Source organism: Dendropsophus ebraccatus, chromosome 10 (genome assembly GCF_027789765.1).
Source record: "Dendropsophus ebraccatus isolate aDenEbr1 chromosome 10, aDenEbr1.pat, whole genome shotgun sequence".
NCBI classification, from domain to species: Eukaryota; Metazoa; Chordata; class Amphibia; order Anura; family Hylidae; genus Dendropsophus; species Dendropsophus ebraccatus.
In genome coordinates this window covers 39581779-39599465 of record NC_091463.1, presented here as the reverse complement: position 1 = coordinate 39599465, position 17687 = coordinate 39581779, and the positions used below count along the sequence as shown (strand labels likewise).

The window sequence follows — 17687 nt, the reverse complement described above, 5'->3', positions numbered from 1 at the left end:
GGTCCCTTGCTGCACAGAGGATGTCAGGAGAGGAGGGGGCTGACTTTATAGGAGAGGTCCCAGCAGCACAGAGGATGTCAGGAGAGGAGGGTGCTAATCCTATAGGAGAGGTCCCAGCAGCACAGAGGATGTCAGGAGAGGAGGGTGCTAATCCTATAGGAGAAGTCCCAGCAGCACAGAGGATGTCAGGAGAGGAGGGTGCTGATCTTTTAGGAGATGGTCCCCCTCTTCCCCCCTTATAGATGGTCCCCCTCTTCCCCCCCTTATAGATGGTCCCCCTCCCCCCCCTTATACATGGTCCCCCTCTCCCCCCTCCCTTATAGATGGTCCCCCTCTTCCCTCTCCCCCTCCCTTATAGATGGTCACCCTCCCCCCCTATACATGGTCCCCCTCTTCCCCCCCTTATAGACGGTCCCCCTCCCTTATAGATGGTCCCCCCCTTATAGATGGTCCTCTTTCCCCCCTCCCTTATAGATGCCCCCCCCTTATAGATGGTCCCCCTCTTTCCCCCCTCCCTTATAGATGGTCCCCCTCTTTCCCCCCTCCCTTATAGATGGTCCCCTTCCCCCCCCCCCTATAGATGGTCCCCCTCTTCCCTCTCCCCCTCCCTTATAGATGGTCCCCCCCCTTATAGATCGTCCCCCTCCCTTATAGATGGTCCCCCTCTTTCCCCCCTCCCTTATAGATGGTCCCCTTCCCCCCCCTATAGATAGTCCCCCTCTTCCCTCTCCCCCTCCCTTATAGATGGCCCCCCCCCTTATAGATGGCCCCCCCTTATAGATGGTCCCCCTCTTTCCCCCCTCCCTTATAGATTGCCCCCCCCTTATAGATGGTCCCCCTCTTTCCCCCCTCCCTTATAGATGGTCCCCCTCTTCCCTCTCCCTTATAGATGGTCCCCCCCCCCTTATAGATCGTCCCCCTCCCTTATAGATGGTCCCCCTCTTTCCCCCCTCCCTTATAGATGGTCCCCTTCCCCCCCCTATAGATAGTCCCCCTCTTCCCTCTCCCCCTCCCTTATAGATCGTCCCCCCCCCCTTATAGATGGTCCCCCTCTTTCCCCCCTCCCTTATAGATGGTCCCCTTCTCCCCCCTATAGATAGTCCCCCTCTTCCCTCTCCCCCTCCCTTATAGATGGTTTCCCCTTATAGATCGTCCCCCTCTTTCCCCCCTCCCTTATAGATCGTCCCCCTCTTTCCCCCCTCCCTTATAGATCGTCCCCCTCTTTCCCCCCTCCCTTATAGATGGTCCCCCCTCTCCCCCCCCCCCCTGCACAGCAGATAAAACAAAAAACAGCACACAACTCACCTGCCCTCCGTTCCCCCGTCGAGCCTCTCTGGTCTGGTCCCGGCTGATGTGCGGCTGCCGGAGGTGTCCCGTCCTGTCCCCGGCAGCGCACGCATCACAGATCTCCCCATGCGCCTGCGGCTGTGACTTCCGGCGCACGGGGAGCTCTCTGATGCGCGCGCTGCCGGGGACAGGATGGGACACCTCCGGCAGCCGCGCATCACCCGGGGGACTAAAGGCTGCATTCCCACGTTCCGTGATCCTGACGGATCACGGACGTGGAATGCATGTACTGGAGCCCCCCCGCCCCCGGGCAGTATCTGTAATGAGATGCTGGGAGCGGGGGGGGACTGTATTCATAAGCGCCGCACTGTAGTATCAGCACGGCGCGGCTGATTTAGTACAGCGCGGCGCTTATGAATACAGTCCCCCCCGCTCACAGCATCTCATTACAGATACTGCCCGGGGGCGGGGGGGCTCCAGTACATGGTACAGTCAGTGGCGGATTATAATGTGGGCGGCCGCCGAACCGCTCATATTATAATCTGCCACTGAATGCCGCCCCCATGGTGACAGCTAGTGGCGCCGCCTGAGGCAGACGATTCAGGTCGCCTCATGATTGCGGCGCCCCTGGTTAGGCCACAGCCAGACTGCTTTGACCATGGCTTATCTCTTCCAGAACAAAGGGGTCATGGATTTTCCATTACACCGACCCCTATTTGCACAGGCATAAACTGTATATTGATGGCCTAACCCATCAGCTGACTAAAGTATAAGGTGCATGGTAACCATAAGGTCTTTAGTTACTTCCTGTTAAAGGGGATCTATAGGAAAAACATTATAAAAGTGCCATCAACACACACTGCCCTTTCTGATAATGTGCTCTACCATGTGCCGATCCCCATATGCTAAGAAATTCAACTGTTAAACTACATCAGTGGATGAGGTCGGATTCTCTGGCTTGACATTTACACATGTTGTTAGTAAAAACTCAAGTCTTCCAATACTGTCTCTGTGACTGTGAATTATAGAATATACCCCGAAATGCGTAATTTTTTGAGACGTTAATAAAGAGCTACTTTTGATTTCTACACGGAGTTGCCCTGTGCCTGATCTATCTGTGCCTTACACTTTCCTCCTTGGTCTCACGACTGTAGACCAGGCATGGGGAAACTTCAGCCCTCCAGCTGTTGCAAAACTACAATTCCCATCATGCCTGGGCAGCCAAAGCTTTAGCTTCGGCTGTCCAGACATGATGGGAATTGTAGATTTGCAACAGCTGAACGACCGAAGGTTCCCCATACCTGCTGTAGACCCTTTCTCCAGGGCCAGTGAAATTCAATCTGAGCCTGATACTGAACACAATAGTGGTTTGCGTCTGCTATTTTCATGCTTGTCATTTTTTTTATATAGGTTTGTGATTTATTGAGTAGATTCTGTGTAGCCTTTCAGAGCCTATACTGAGATTACCCAAATCTATATGTTTAGGTTGTGTAACTAAAAACATATTCCAGTGGTTCAACTACCTTCTTTTTCTACCAAGGTCTGTGTACACTCCATCGGGGGGATAAAACTTGTATTACTGGTAAAAGAAGAATACGAATATCTCATCTCTCATGTGCAGACATCGACTGTCAGAACGGGAATCAGCAATACCTTGGGTATGATTTCCATCATTGGATAATACACGTTATTACATATATAATGTTAAGTTATCACTTGATATATTATTGTACAATAATTATTTCAGGTATTAGAGGTGCTGTTGGTGTCTCTTTTAACTTCAATCGGGTATCATTGGGTTTTGTTACTTGTCACCTTGTGTCTGGAGTTGATAAAGTCCAAAAGTGAGTAGCAGTTCCTTGTCTGTCAGCCTGAGTCTATGATATGTAGTTATTGTTACTTGTGTCCTTATCAGATACATTCTTGCAGGAGGAACCAGAGTTTTGCAGAAATCCTAGGTGGTCTAAAACTGGGAGATGAAACTTTAAGAAGCTTCCAGTTGCCTTTGAGGCTCACATACCTGTTCTGGGCTGGTGACTTGAACTATAAACTAGATATGCCTTTTCAGGTAAAGCCACCTTTCTGCATTTTCTGCATCCCTTTCACAGATGTTCAAATCTTCAGGGATTGCCTACAATGTGGGCAGTGTGTTCCTTGTACTATATATTGCCCTGATATTGTGTGTACACCTAGAGCCCATCATCCCAAGCTCCTTAGTCTTGTTCTCTGATGTATACATTTTGGTTTATGTAACAAAGATACACACACACACAATAATAACAAAAATAATATTACATTAATATTGTCAGGACAGGGAGGTACAGACACGACAAGACAGTGGGCCCTAGGTCTGAACCCACCCACTGTCCCTACCTGCTTGCCTCAGTCGGCCCTAGGTGGCCGTGGACAACCACGTTGACGTTCCCTGCGCTAAATACGTGCACACGGAACAAGATGGACAAACAACACAAAAGAATAGTCAAACAAGCCGGGTCAAAAAATCCAAACAGGCAATGCAGTACAAAATCAGCAAGCAAACGGGTAGTCAAAAAGTCAGGCAGGAGGTCAGGTATCAAGTCGAGCAAAACAGAGGGATTAGGAGTGGGGATCGCAGGAGTAGACACGGGAAGCTGGGATCAGGGTATTAAGCTAAAAACCAGCACTGGAACTCTGTCTTAGCTTCCTTTTTATACTGAACCAGAGCCCAGTCCGAATCCCCATTGGATCGGCGCTCAGATATCCAGGTTCCAGATAGGCAGAGATTCCTGTCAGTCCTAAGACCTACTCAGCTGGAAAGATCAAGTCTCCTAGAAAATCAGATTAACTCCCGCATTGCCAGATAGCTGAGAAGCAAGCGGGTGAGGCACACAGAAGCAAAAACAGGTTCAGTTCACACCAGGTTACAGCACAATCCTGACATATATAGCACCAACATTTCCACAGCAGTATACAAGTCTATTCACACCTGTACACATTATAGCTTTCTTTTTCCAGTACATAGCCACATCATTGTGAGAAAAATTGCAGTATATGAAAGGCCATTTATTCTGTGTACATTTTTCCTATAGAATTTTGCCTGAGTTGTATTTTGTTCATTATATTTAGGATGTTCTACAGTGTATCTACAGTGGTCAGCACCAACGTTTGCTTCCAGTCGATCAACTAAACCAGGAACGTGAGAAGAAGAAAATCCTTCTAGGATTCAGTGAGAAGTTTAGCATTCTTCTACTAACATGAATATGTAATTTACACATAGGAAGCAGAAGCCTCTACAATGCATTTAAAAAGTCTTCAGGCCCTTACACTTTTTTTTCATATTTTACATTTGTTGTAGCCTTGTGCTAAATAATATATAACTGAAAACTCCATAATGACAAAGTGAAAACAGAATATTAGAATTTTTTTTAATTTTTTTTTTGAAAGGGCAAAACTAAAATATTACATTGACATAAGTATTCAGACCCTTTAATCAGTTTTTAGTTTAAGCCCCTTTGGCAGTGATTTCAGCCTCTAGTCTTCTTGGCTATGATGCCACAAGGTTTGCACACCTGGATTTTGGGATTTTCTGCCATTCTTCTTTGCCGATCCTTTTTTAAATTCTGTCAGGTTGGATGGTAATCATTGGTAGACACCATATTCAGGTCTCTCTAAAGATGTTCAATGGGTTGAAGTCAGGGCTCTGTCTGGGCCACTCAAGGCCATTCACAGATTTGTAAGCCACTTCTTAATTGTTTGGCTATGTGTCATTGTCTTGTTGGAATGTGAACCTTTAGCCCAGTCTGAAGTCCAGAGCACTCTAGATCAGGTTTTCATTAAGGATATTCCTGTATTTTGCTCTATTCAGCTTTACCTTAACCCTGACCCGTCTTCCTGTCCCAACGTCTTAAAAATTCCCCCCCATTGGATTTGGAAAGGTGATGCACTGTGACTGGTTTCCTCATGATGTCAGACATGACAGTTAGAATTGAGGCAAAAAAAGATAAATTTTGGTTTCGCAAGACCACAGAATTTTGTTTCTCACAGTCCTTTAGCTGCTTTTTTTTTTTTTGCAAATTCCTGATAGGCTCCCATATGTCTTTTACTGGGGAGAGGCTTCTTTCTAGCCACTGTGCAAAAAAGCCCGGGTTGGTGGGGTGCTGAAGTGATGGTTTACCTTCTAGAAGTTTCTTCCATCTACACACAGGATCTTTGGAGCTCAACCATATTGACCATTGGGTTCTTGGTCACATCTCTTACAAGGCCCTTCTCCCTTCATTATTTAACTTGGTGGGGCGTCCAGCTCTTGTAAGGGTCATGGGTGCTCCATTTTTTATTTAAGAATTATAGGGGCCTCTGTAATTTGTATTTTGTCATATAAGAAACACAAACACATGGGGGGTGATTCGGCAAAGGGTGTACAATATAGACTGGTGTAAACTGCCCACAGTAACCAATCACAGCTCAGATTTTATTTTACCATAGCTGAAAGCTGAGCTGTGATTGGTTGCTGTGTGTAGTTTGCACCAGTCTATATTTTTCACCCTTTCATAAATCTAGGCCATAATAAATAAACTACAGTTGCTTTATAGGAAGGTACCCAGACCCATGTCTTGAAAATTAAATTTGTTTCTCATACCTCTGCATGTGGTGCCCTAGATGTGAGCAGATATTACTGTACACTATGAGCATTGAAAAGTTATAGCATTACTTGAACTTGATACTAGGGTTAAAATCTTATTGCTTCCAGACAACATAGGAGTAAATACCTGACTATTTGGATCTATCGTTGTTGCACTTTCTCCATTTTAGTAATTCTTGAGGCTCTGTTGTATTTAAGGCTATGTTCACACGTCGTGAGAGACCGGCCATTCCGTGACCCCAGCCGGGTCACGGAACGGCCGGTCTCTGCACGGATTATCCCGGCCGGATGATCTTTCAGCCGTAGGGTTCTGATGCGGGTGCATCAGCGTGTGCCCACATCAGAACCTCCCATAGCACACATAGCTCTCTTCACTGTGTGAACTGACAGGGTTTCCTACGGCCCCAATTCATTGAATTGCGGGCGCAGAAAACTGACATGTCAGTTATTTGCGGCCCCGTGCAGGATTCCGGCCGGAGCATATACGATGTGTACAGTAGTGGATTATAATAGGGGCGTTTCGGGCGGCAGCCCGTAGCCCTGAGCTCCTGGGGGGCCCATGACCACCTAAAAAGACTTACAGTATACTTTCAGTGGTGTACTATCTCCTGGCTACACTTCCGCCATGATTTGCAAAAAATGGCAATTTTGCACAAATCAGGACATCATGACATTATCTGTCCTGTACTATGAACGCCAGGCTAGTGCTGCCATAGTTACAGTGGGGTGGGGGGGGGGGCCAGGCTTGGTGAACAGCCCGGGGCCTATGGTAAAGTTAATCCGCCCCTGGATGTGTATACGCTCCGGCCGGGATCCCATAGAACAATAGGTATTGTTCACCCGTAGAAAGTAAGGCTGTTGTTGCCGATGGCAACAACGGCCGTACTTTTACATAGTGTGAACATAGCCTGAAAGTGGAAGAAGTAGGAAACTGCTGCTTTAAATTGTAAAAAAAAAATTATCTAAAAGCAAAGATTATTGTTATATAAATGGTGCAAAAGTAAAGCTCTATCTGTCATAAAAAAACAGTAATGGCTATTAAACAATAATCTTTATTCATCTTGAACTTGATCATATCCATATTGCAAAGTGCATTAAAAATAGGAAAAGTACCTAACAGGTAAAATGAAAAGTAAAGAAACAAAAAAATAAGCAAAAAGAGAGAAGTCCCTGCCCATACGATCAGCTAAGGAGCTTGGTCATTAAAATCCATAAATACCCTGGTCACATACAGTATATTTCATACAAACATCTACCCTTAGATCTGTTCTGATTTCCTCCAATGTATTTCTTCCATGTTTCATAGAACTTATTCTTTTTACAGAGGAGCATCCAATCACTTTCCCACCCACATGTCGCTATGAGAGAGGTTCTCGTGCGTATGATTTGCAGAAAGCAAAGACGACTGGGGTAAGACTAATTTGCTGAATTTTCAGTTTTTCATCATGTCTCTATCTGTTATGTATATATGAATAACAAAGGACAAAAAAAGTGAACAGTGAATTTTAACTGCATTTATGATAGTAAAAAACAAGAACGAAGATACATAAAACACATCAGGCACATATCACAAATGCTGCAATACTTTGCTCTTAAAAGGGTGAATCTTCTTGCAATCACGTAAATAAATAATATAACAATTGGTTCGTGTTAAGATGCTCACGGATGAATTGACAGTAAAGAGGTTTTCTTATCATAAACATTGGATATGCTAAAATGTCTGGTTAGGGTTATCTGATTGATAGGACCCATATGGTCCCGATGATGTGATGCCAGGTTGGCCATACACCTCCCTTATGGTGCATAGGAGATCACCTGGAATCATCTGTAGTCGATGTAGGCCGTATATCCTAAAGCCAAAGCTGTACCAACCTTGAACCTATGTAGTTTTTGGTATTAGCTGATCGGTGGGCTGCACTGAATCTAATGGTTTCCTTTTTTAAAATCCTCAGCCTGTTCCAGAGATACAGTGGGGAAAAAAAGTATTTAGTCAGTCACCAATAGTGCAAGTTCCACCACTTAAAAAGATGAGAGAGGCCTGTAATTGACACCATATGTAGACCTCAACTATGGGAGACAAAATGAGAAAACATATCCAGAAAATCACATTGTCTGATTTTGTAAGAATTTATTTGCAAAATATTGTGGAAAATAAGTATTTGGTCAGTAACAAAATTTCATCACAATACTGTTCTATATCTTTTGTTGGCAATGACAGAGGTCAAACGTTTTCTGTAAGTTTTCACAAGGTTGGCACACACTGTTGGTATGTTGGCCCATTCCTCCATGCAGATCTCCTCTAGAGCAGTGATATTTTGGGGCTGTCGCTTGGCAACACGGACTTTCAACTCCCTCCAAAGGTTTTCTATAGGGTTGAGATCTAGAGACTGGCTAGGCCACTCCAGGACCTTGAAATGCTTCTTACGAAGCCACTCCTTCGTTGCCCTGGCGGTGTGCTTTGGATCATTGTCATGTTGAAAGACCCAGCCACGTTTCATCTTCAGTGCCCTTGCTGATGGAAGTAGGTTTGCACTCAAAATCTCACGATACATGGCCCCATTTATTCTTTCATGTACCCGGATCAGTCGTCCTGGCCCCTTTGCAGAGAAACAGCCCCAGAGCATGATGTTTCCACCCCCATGCTTTACAGTAGGTATGGTGTTTGATGGATGCAACTCAGCATTCTTTTTCCTCCAAGCACAGCAAGTTGTGTTTCTACCAAACAGTTCCACTTTGGTTTCATCAGGCCGTAGGACATTCTCCCAATACTCTTCTGGATCATCCAAATGCTTTCTAGCAAACTTCAGACGGGCCCGGACATGTACTGGCTTAAGCAGTGGGACATGTCAGGCACTGCAGGATCTGAGTCCCTGGCGGCGTAGTGTGTTGATGATGGTAGGCTTTGTTACATTGGTCCCAGCTCTCTGCAGTTCATTCACTAGGTCCCACCGCGTGGTCTTGGGATTTTTTCTCACTGTTTTTGTGATCATTTTGAGCCCCAGATCGAGGGAGATTATCAGTGGTCTTGTATGTCTTCCATTTTCTAATTATTGCTCCCACAGTTGGTTTCTTCACTCCAAGCTGGTTGCCTATTGCAGATTCAGTCTTCCCAGCCTGGTGCAGGGCTACAATTTTGTTTTTGGTGTCCTTTGACAGCTCTTTGGTCTTCACCATAGTGGAGTTTGGAGTCTGACTGTTTGAGGGTGTGCACAGGTGTCTTTTTATACTGATAACAAGTTTAAACAGGTGCCATTACTACAGGTAATGAGTGGAGAAAAGAGGAGACTCTTAAAGAAGAAGTTACAGGTCTGTGAGAGCCAGAAATCTTGATTGTTTGTAGGTGACCAAATACTTATTTTCCACCATAATTTGCCAATAAATTCTTACAAAATCAGACAATGTGATTTTCGGGATTTGTTTTCTCATTTTGTCTATCATAGTTGAGGTCTACCTATGATGTAAATTACAGACGCCTCTCATCTTTTTAAGTGGGAGAACTTGCACTATTGGTGACTGACAAAATACTGTTTTTTCCAACTGTATGCCCGCTTTTCTAGATACGCGGATAAGCAAGTCTGAAGCACTGGAGGTGGGCACAGCCCTTCCCACCAATAATGTGTCTAATGAATATTCATTACATTAGGCCACGTCATCAGTGGGAAAGAAAGCAGCCATATCTCTGGAAGAGTGCGGCAAATTTTAAAGAGAAGCACACCATTAAATGTGGTGTGGTGCCAACAATTGGCCACATAGGTCTAAGGTTGGTGATAAATTCACTTTAATTTACCAGCCTTAGGCTGGGTTCACACTACGTATATTTCGGTCAGTATTGTGGTCCTCATATTGCAACCAAAACCAGGAGTGCATTAAAAACACAGAAAGAAAGGATCTGTTCACATAATGTTGTAATTGAGTGGATGGCCTCCATTTAATGGCAAATATTTGCTGTTATTTTAAAACAACGGCTGTTATATTGAAATAATGGCCGTTATTTACTGTTATATGGGGGCCATCCACTCAATTTCACCATTGTGTGGACAGATCCTTTCTGTGTTTTTAATCCACTCCGTGTTTTGGTTGCAATATGAGGACCACAATACTGTGTGAAATAAACGTAGTGTGAACCCAGCCTCATGTTGCGTTTACACAGGCAGATTTATCTGACAGATTTTGGAAGCCAAAACCAGGAATGGATTTGAAAAGGGGAGAAATCTCAGTCTTTCCTTTATGACCCGTTCCCTGTTCATGGCCTGTTCCTGGCTTTGGCTTCAAAAATCTGTCAGATAAATCTGACACGCATTACTGTGTCAATAGTAAATGAGCTTCTAATGGCTGTCACTGTCACTTCAATGTATTTTTCATTCAGACTCGAATATTTGCACCGTCCTGGAGTGATCGTATCCTATGGACATCGTATCCAGGCACTGAGGTTAAATGTTCCTCATATGGTAAGATAGATAGATAAACATTTGGGGGGACTTTTTAAGCTTTACACCTGGTGGAGTTTGGCATAAAACGGACATACAAAGAGGCTTGGCTTTTACAACTTACAATTTATGCTACAGAAATAGCGTAAGCTGTAGTTGAAATCTACACTCTAAGCTAGTGTATATTTCAGAAGGACGGGGCACGGCACGCTTCACTGCCTATTTATTTAGAGGAGGAGTGACAGAAGGCATCATCATGTAACATTGATAAATTCTTCCTATGTATATACTCACTACAAGCTACTCTATACATTTTCTATTATATTGTCTTGTATTTCAAGTAACTATATATTTCTATAAATTAGAGGGTTTTTGTCTCAAAGCTTCTTTACGTTTTTGGTCTCATAGGATGTACAAATGATATTGTAACCAGTGACCATTCACCTGTGTTTTCCACATTTGAGGTTGGGCTCAATGCTTTGTCTCAGAGAGGTAAAATACAAAGTATATTGTTGTGTATGAATGACAAGGTGCCTGGGAATAATAATAGTTAACTGCCCTTCTTTACACTTCTAACCTTCACAGATTGCAGTTACAGCCTTAAGTTCCTGAGCATTGAAGCCATTATTAAAACGCAAAGCCGGTCCCAAGCGTGTATTGAGTTCCGATCCTTGTGCCTTAAAGGTATACCAGTCCACCTAATATGAATTCCTTCATGCTGGTTGATTATTCCTGACATGGATTATTACTAATGATTCTATGTTATCACTTTTTGATGTCTTTTGTGGTTTTTCCCTAAGGGACCCCACAAAGCAGTGTGAACAGTGTGCACAGTTCAGAAGGGGCAGCATTTGTAAAACTTGGTTGGTCGGAGCGAGATTTACCAGAGGTGAGAAAGAAAGTACCAGAGAACAATAATTCTGTGTTACCAATGTTTTACATTGTGTTTATCCGCCTAGCTTACCCTGATTGAAGATCTCACCCAGTCTTCGTGTGCAGGACACTTACTCTTGAGTATCAGCCCAACAGATGGTGGTGATTCCTATGGCAAGTGGAGCTATTAAGTAATATGTATTGGTTGGTCATCAAGTATACCTGAACATTTTATGCTTATTTTTTTCTGCTTTTATGTTTCTTCTAGGTGAATGTTGTGTGTCCTTACGGGCAGAATGCATTAATGCTGAGCATCATATTCAAGTATTTCTGTCCCAGCGTGGGGAGGAATCAGGATCTTTGAGGGGCCGGCTGAGAATGAGTCCCCTTACAGGGTTTTATCCAGAGAGAAGCCCTAATAAGGCAGGCAAAGAAACTGAGAAAGGTAAAATAACTTTTGAAATCAACATTTTTAAATCAGTATCCAAATTATTTTAAAAGGGCTTTTTTGGATAGGCCATTACATAGTTACATAGTTACATAGTTAATACGGTTGAAAAAAGACACATGTCCATCAAGTTCAACCAAGGAGGGGATGGATACAATCAAATCAGTGTAGTGTAATATCAAATCAGTGTAGTGCTGGCACCTGACACCCCCTCCAATCAGCTGCTAGAGCTGTGGCACTGCCATGCACAGTGAAACAGGGCAGAAAGCGAACAGCTCTGTACATTGTTTAGTGGCCATGCTGGGTTACTGCAGCTCAGCTTCTGTTGCAATGATGAAGAACTGAGAAGCACTAATCTGGCTACCCTCTTGTTCAATCCACTGTATAAACTCTTACAGCAGGTGGTATATAAAATCCTGACAATGGTGCTAGAGGCAGTTATATATTGGGTTCTATTATAGATTTATTACTAGTATAATACAGCGTTATTCTTCGCCATTAGATAATGCATTGCCTATGCTTGGGTCAAGCTTAAAATGTCTTCCTTAAATCTATAAGACTTCTTCTGTTGTCACAGACAGATTTTTATATTCATTTATACTGTTTTGATGACTCTATAGTCAGAGGAAATGCTGCCAATGTCCCATGTGCTGCTGACACTCTCTATGGTCGTTCCAAATCATCAACACGTTCTAATAGGTATGTAACATACGTGTCTAATTTCTGATGACAAGCTATGCACAAATAATGCACAAATAAATATACAATTTTCCCATTTACTTTTTGTATGACTGGATAGAGATCCTCATTGTAGTTGATTGCAGGACAGTGTGTCTGTGACAAGTATTTAAATCTGAAGGTGACCACAATAAGAATATTTAACAGTGCCCTATGCAGCTAGAATGTAATCTTCTTGGTGGATTTTTAATGGCAGATCACACGGTGTAGTTAATTGACACTGAGGAAATAATGTTGACATTGTGACTGAAAAATCTTCCTTAAGTGACAGGAACCACCAAAAACACAAATGAGCGTACTTTTCTTTACCAAAATGTTAATCTTTATTCATAAATCCATAATTTGACAAAAATTTGCATAAAAACTGAGGGAGGGATTCAGGAACAGAGCTAATGACTCCTGGGCCCTGGTGCGAGAGGTCAACTTGGGCCCCCCCCCCTACTTTCACGACCAAGTGATGCTATTGGTGTATGTGTATATATATATATATATATATATATATATATATATATATATATATATATATATATACACACACACATACACACACCAAGATATTACCAATAACACCAGCATATAGGAAGAGAAAATATTATCACCATACATATTACTGCCATACTGTTGCTGACCAAATCCTGTATACTGAGACCAATATTACCAGTATATATGAAGGAAATATTACCGCCGCACCACAACCATCACCACCATATTGTTACTGACCAAATCCTGTATACTAAGACCAATATAACACAGTACCAGATAGCAAGTAACAAATAATTTCACCACATACTGACTAACACCACTTCTGCTACTGACACACCACCGCTGCTACTGACTAATACCACCACATACTGACTAACACCTCCGCTGCTACTGAATAACACCACCACATACTGACTAACACCGCCACATACTAACACCACCGCTGCTACTAACACCACCACATTCTGATTAACACCACCGCTGCTACTGACTAATACCACCACATACTAATACCACCGCTGCTACTAATAACACCACATACTGACTAACACCACCGCTGCTACTAATAACACCACATACTGACTAACACCACCGCTGCTACTAATAACACCACATACTGACTAACACCACCGACCCCCTCTGCCCCCTGCCTCCTATAGATGGTCCCCTCTCACCCCCCCTTGTAGATGGTCCCCTCTCTTGTCCCACTTTATAGATGGCCCCCTCTCCCCCCTTTTATAAATGGCCCCCTCTCCCCCTCAATCCTACAGATGGTCCCCTCTCACACCCCCCTTTATAAATGGCCCCCTCTCTCCCCCCCTTTATAAATGGCCCCCTCTTCCCCCTCCTTACAGAGATGGCCCCCTCTCTCCCCCTCTTTATAGATGTCCCCCTCTCCCCCCCTATATATGGTCCCCTCTCCCCCCCTTATAGATGGTCTCCTCTCACCCCCCCTTATAGATGGTCCCCTCTCTTGCCTCCCTTTATAGATGGCCACCTCTCCCCCCCCCCTTATAAATGGCCCCTCCCTCCTATAGATAGCCCCCTCTTTCCTTCATGAAAACAAATTAAAAAAAAACCAAAAAACACACACACAACTCACCTAACAACGTACTGCCGGGGGTGTGGCGTCCTATCCCCGGCAGCGCGCGCATCATAGAGTCTCTAATGTGCACTCCCTGTGCCGGAGGTAACAGGCGCACAGGGAACTCTATGATGCGCGCGCTGCCGGGGATAGGACGCGACACCCCCGGCAGCAGCGCATGATCCGGGGGCAGACGAAGTCGGCCTCTTGTGACCGCAAGCAAAACAATGCTTGCGGTCACAAGAGTGATTGATGAGGGGGGGCCTCAGGGGCCCCCTCGGGTCCCCCCTTGTGGCGGGTCGGGTCGAAGCAGCGACCGCTGCGACCCTGGTAGTTACGCCACTGGAGGGATGATAACAGTGCAAGAAACCAGGGAGCAAACAGAATGGGAATATCAGACTAATTATAAGAATAGTATATTCATGATCAAAAAGTAGTACATGAGCAGGGGCTAATCAAACAATATAAAGAGTCTCAGTAAATCTATACTACAAGTGTGTTGCAACTACATCAGCGTGCAGACAGACACCACCGAGACCTGTAAACATAATACTCATTATTGCCGTAAGCCCAAAATTTCAAAACAATGCATCATGAATCATAGCTGAAATATAAAGTCTTACCCATACTGCTGTTTACCTGGTGTACTCCGATGCACATTTTACAGATGACCACTTTATCAAGGGGCATTTAAGTGACAGGAGTATGAAATGAAAAGTGCTAAAATTAAAGTGACTCTGTACCCATACCCACAGTCCGCCCCCCCCCCAAACCGCTTGTACCTTCGGATAGCTGCTTTTAATCCAAGATCTCTCCTGGGGTCCGTTCGGCAGGTGATGCAGTTATTGTCCTAAAAAACAACTTTTTACCTGCAGTCCTGTGTCAAATTGCTGTGGCCTAGAGTGTCTATGCCCTAACCTTGCACCGCCTCCCCGCCCTCTTCACCATTAGGAATGCTCCAGGCAGAACTTCTCCTATTCCTCACTTGTCTGAACACTGCACAGGTGCCTTAATGATCCAACTCATGTACAGTGTTCACGCAGGTGATGAATAGTAGAAAGTCTGCCTAAAGCATTCCAAATGGTGAAGAGGGCGGGGAGGAGGAACGGAGAGGCGGTGCAAGCCTAATGCACAAACACTCTAGGCCACGCCAATTTGACACAGGGCTGAAAGTTTAAAAGTTGTTTTTAAGGACAATAACTGCATCACCTGCCGAACGGACCCCAGGACAGATCTTGGATTAAAAGCAGCTATCTGATGGTCCGGGAGCTCCATGATGCAGAGTGGGCTCTGGGAATGGTAAGCATAGTGTGTTTTTTTTCATTTTACATTTACTCCAAGTGACCAGCATCACCAGGAACTATAGTCACATCCACCCACAAAGCAAGCAAATATTGACTAAAATGCTCAGTGTGAACCCAGCCTTAGGGCCAGTTCACACTGACGAAACACGGTGCAATTCCGAGGCGGAGAGCTCCCGCCGCGCTCAGTGTGCTGCTTTGAGTGAATGGGAGAGCGCGCGCTCGTCCGCTCCCTCTCCTCTCCGCTCAAAGAATGAACATGTTAGTTCTTTGAGAGGAGAGCGGCGGCAACGGACAGGCGCGCGCTCTCCCATTCACTCAAAGCAGGCTGAGAGCTCTGGCGCGGAATTGCGCCGTGTTTCCTCAGTGTGAACTGGCCCTTGAGAAGCATTGCACAATTCCTATATCCTCATGTACTGGGTTCACACACGGTATTTTTGGGCCTCATTTGAATCATCATTTATACCACAATGAGAAGTGAGTGAGTATATTTGGGCCTCATTTGAATCATCATTTATACCACAATGAGAAGTGAGAACACATGATTTTCTTCCTTGAATCTCATTGTTTTTAGTGAGAATCTACACCTTAGTTCACACTGATGAGTTCTACTTGCAGCCACAATAGTATCCATACAGACTCATATTTCACAATGTAATTTTCTAGTGTGACTTTTTAAAAAGTGGGATTTGAGGAGAGCAGCCTGCAAATGTCACATGATTGTTGGGGCCCTCATCCTCTGCATGCTTGCTCCTTTATAATTTAGACTAGGGACTAAGCAAATGGACAGGCAGATGGGATGTGTGGTCATAACACAAACACAGCGTGGAGATGATTGTCAGCAGGCAGCTCAGCTGGCAGACATACAGTTGGCTCTTCATCAAGTCTTGTTTTGTCTGCAGAGTATATGAAAATGTGTATGTAAATATCACAGTGTAGTCATCCAGGACATGTGCGTCTCCCTTATTTGTTTTGCCTGCTGCCTTAACTATTATATTTCATTTAAACAACATCCAATTAGTAGTAACATGATTTTTTCTTTTCAGACAGCGTCCTGCAAGTATCTGCTGTGAAAGTTACAGTAATGCTGAATACTTTCTGTTTGAGAGCTTAGGCTGCTCCTCCACACCATCATCTCCAAGGCCTCGTTCTGCATTGGTGAGAGGAGAAAAAACACCAGAACATGCACAAAACTTATTTAGGGATGACCTAGAACTGGCAATTGCCTCAGCCCAAGCTAAGAGACCCACCTTCAGGTAATAGCACTGAAAGGTTATAGGGATTTAAGCCACAGCAGGCCATACCCAAGTGACCATTGTTCGGCTAGGGTACATGGGTCCACCATTAATCTATACAAAGTATACACAGGAAATGAAAAGTGCAGAGTACAATCAGGTTCCTGCTTTCATGCTCCAAGAGACCATTGATAAATGAAAGGTAAACTTAACTATTATACGGAATGATTGTCGGACGTAGTAGAAGGCAACGATCAGCCAACATGAACGATGTCGGCTGATCGTTGCCGTCGTTTGTCTTTCAACATGTTGAAAGACAAACGACAATGATAGCAGCCATCTGCTGTAATAGGGGCTTAAGAGTTTTCTTTGTACTCATAAATCTCCTACAGTGTACATTGTTTCTGATGCTCCCTGGACCACTGTTTTCCATTAATGCAACACAGATATGTGAAGTCTCAGTACATTTCACACGGACAGTATATGAGAGTAGCATATGCTAAGCTGTACGTGTATACCAGTCAGGAAGTGTCTGGTTATCCATTCTGAGATGTTTGCCCAGTGCAGAAGGAAAATAATATTCCAAATAGAAAAAGCATATGCACAAAAAGGTAGCACATCAAAACAATTCTTTATTAAGTAGCAAATATCACATACAAAAAAAAAACAAAGTGTAAAAAGTACAGGAGCAACAAAACTAAGGAGAAGGAAGGCAAAGCGGAAATGAGACAATAATGATGTTACCTGGAAATATTAGTATTTAAAGGGGTAGTGCGGCGGTAAAGAATTATTCACAGAATAACACACATTACAAAGTTATACAACTGTGAATGGTCTGTGAATGGCCCCCTTCCCCGTGTCCCACCACCCCCACCCGTGTACCCAGAAGTGTGGTACGCTATACATACCTGTCACATGCCGACTCGTCTCCGATCTTCAGTCAATGAAGTCATCTTCGGACGGCCGGGCCGAATTCCTCCGACCAAACTGTGCTCAGCCAATCGCGGCTGAGCAGCCGATGACGCGGCAGAGGGGGGCCGGCACTCAGGACGCTCGGAGGGATTCGGCTTGGCCGTCCGAAGATGACTTCAATGACTAAAGATCGGAGACGAGTCGGCACGTGACAGGTATGTATAGCTCACCACACTTCCGGGTACACGGGTGGGGGTGGTGGGACACGGGGAAGGGGGCCA

The 17687-nt window shown here is 44.5% G+C and overlaps 1 protein-coding gene across 1 annotated transcript in view; it reads left to right on the top strand.

Annotated features, from left to right (window-relative positions):
* Window positions 1-16738, top strand: part of LOC138802931 (phosphatidylinositol 3,4,5-trisphosphate 5-phosphatase 2A-like) — a 37622-nt gene extending 20884 nt beyond the window's left edge. Inside the window, exons 10-22 of the mRNA XM_069986697.1 lie at window positions 2828-2945; window positions 3035-3131; window positions 3217-3355; window positions 4393-4492; window positions 7230-7315; window positions 10272-10353; window positions 10741-10824; window positions 10918-11016; window positions 11133-11221; window positions 11292-11379; window positions 11474-11650; window positions 12274-12352; window positions 16306-16738. Of these exons, the coding sequence (XP_069842798.1) occupies window positions 2828-2945; window positions 3035-3131; window positions 3217-3355; window positions 4393-4492; window positions 7230-7315; window positions 10272-10353; window positions 10741-10824; window positions 10918-11016; window positions 11133-11221; window positions 11292-11379; window positions 11474-11650; window positions 12274-12352; window positions 16306-16519 (1452 nt within the window). The 3' untranslated portion in view covers window positions 16520-16738. The remainder of the gene's footprint in view (window positions 1-2827; window positions 2946-3034; window positions 3132-3216; window positions 3356-4392; window positions 4493-7229; window positions 7316-10271; window positions 10354-10740; window positions 10825-10917; window positions 11017-11132; window positions 11222-11291; window positions 11380-11473; window positions 11651-12273; window positions 12353-16305) is intronic.
* Window positions 16739-17687: the final 949 nt, after the last annotated feature.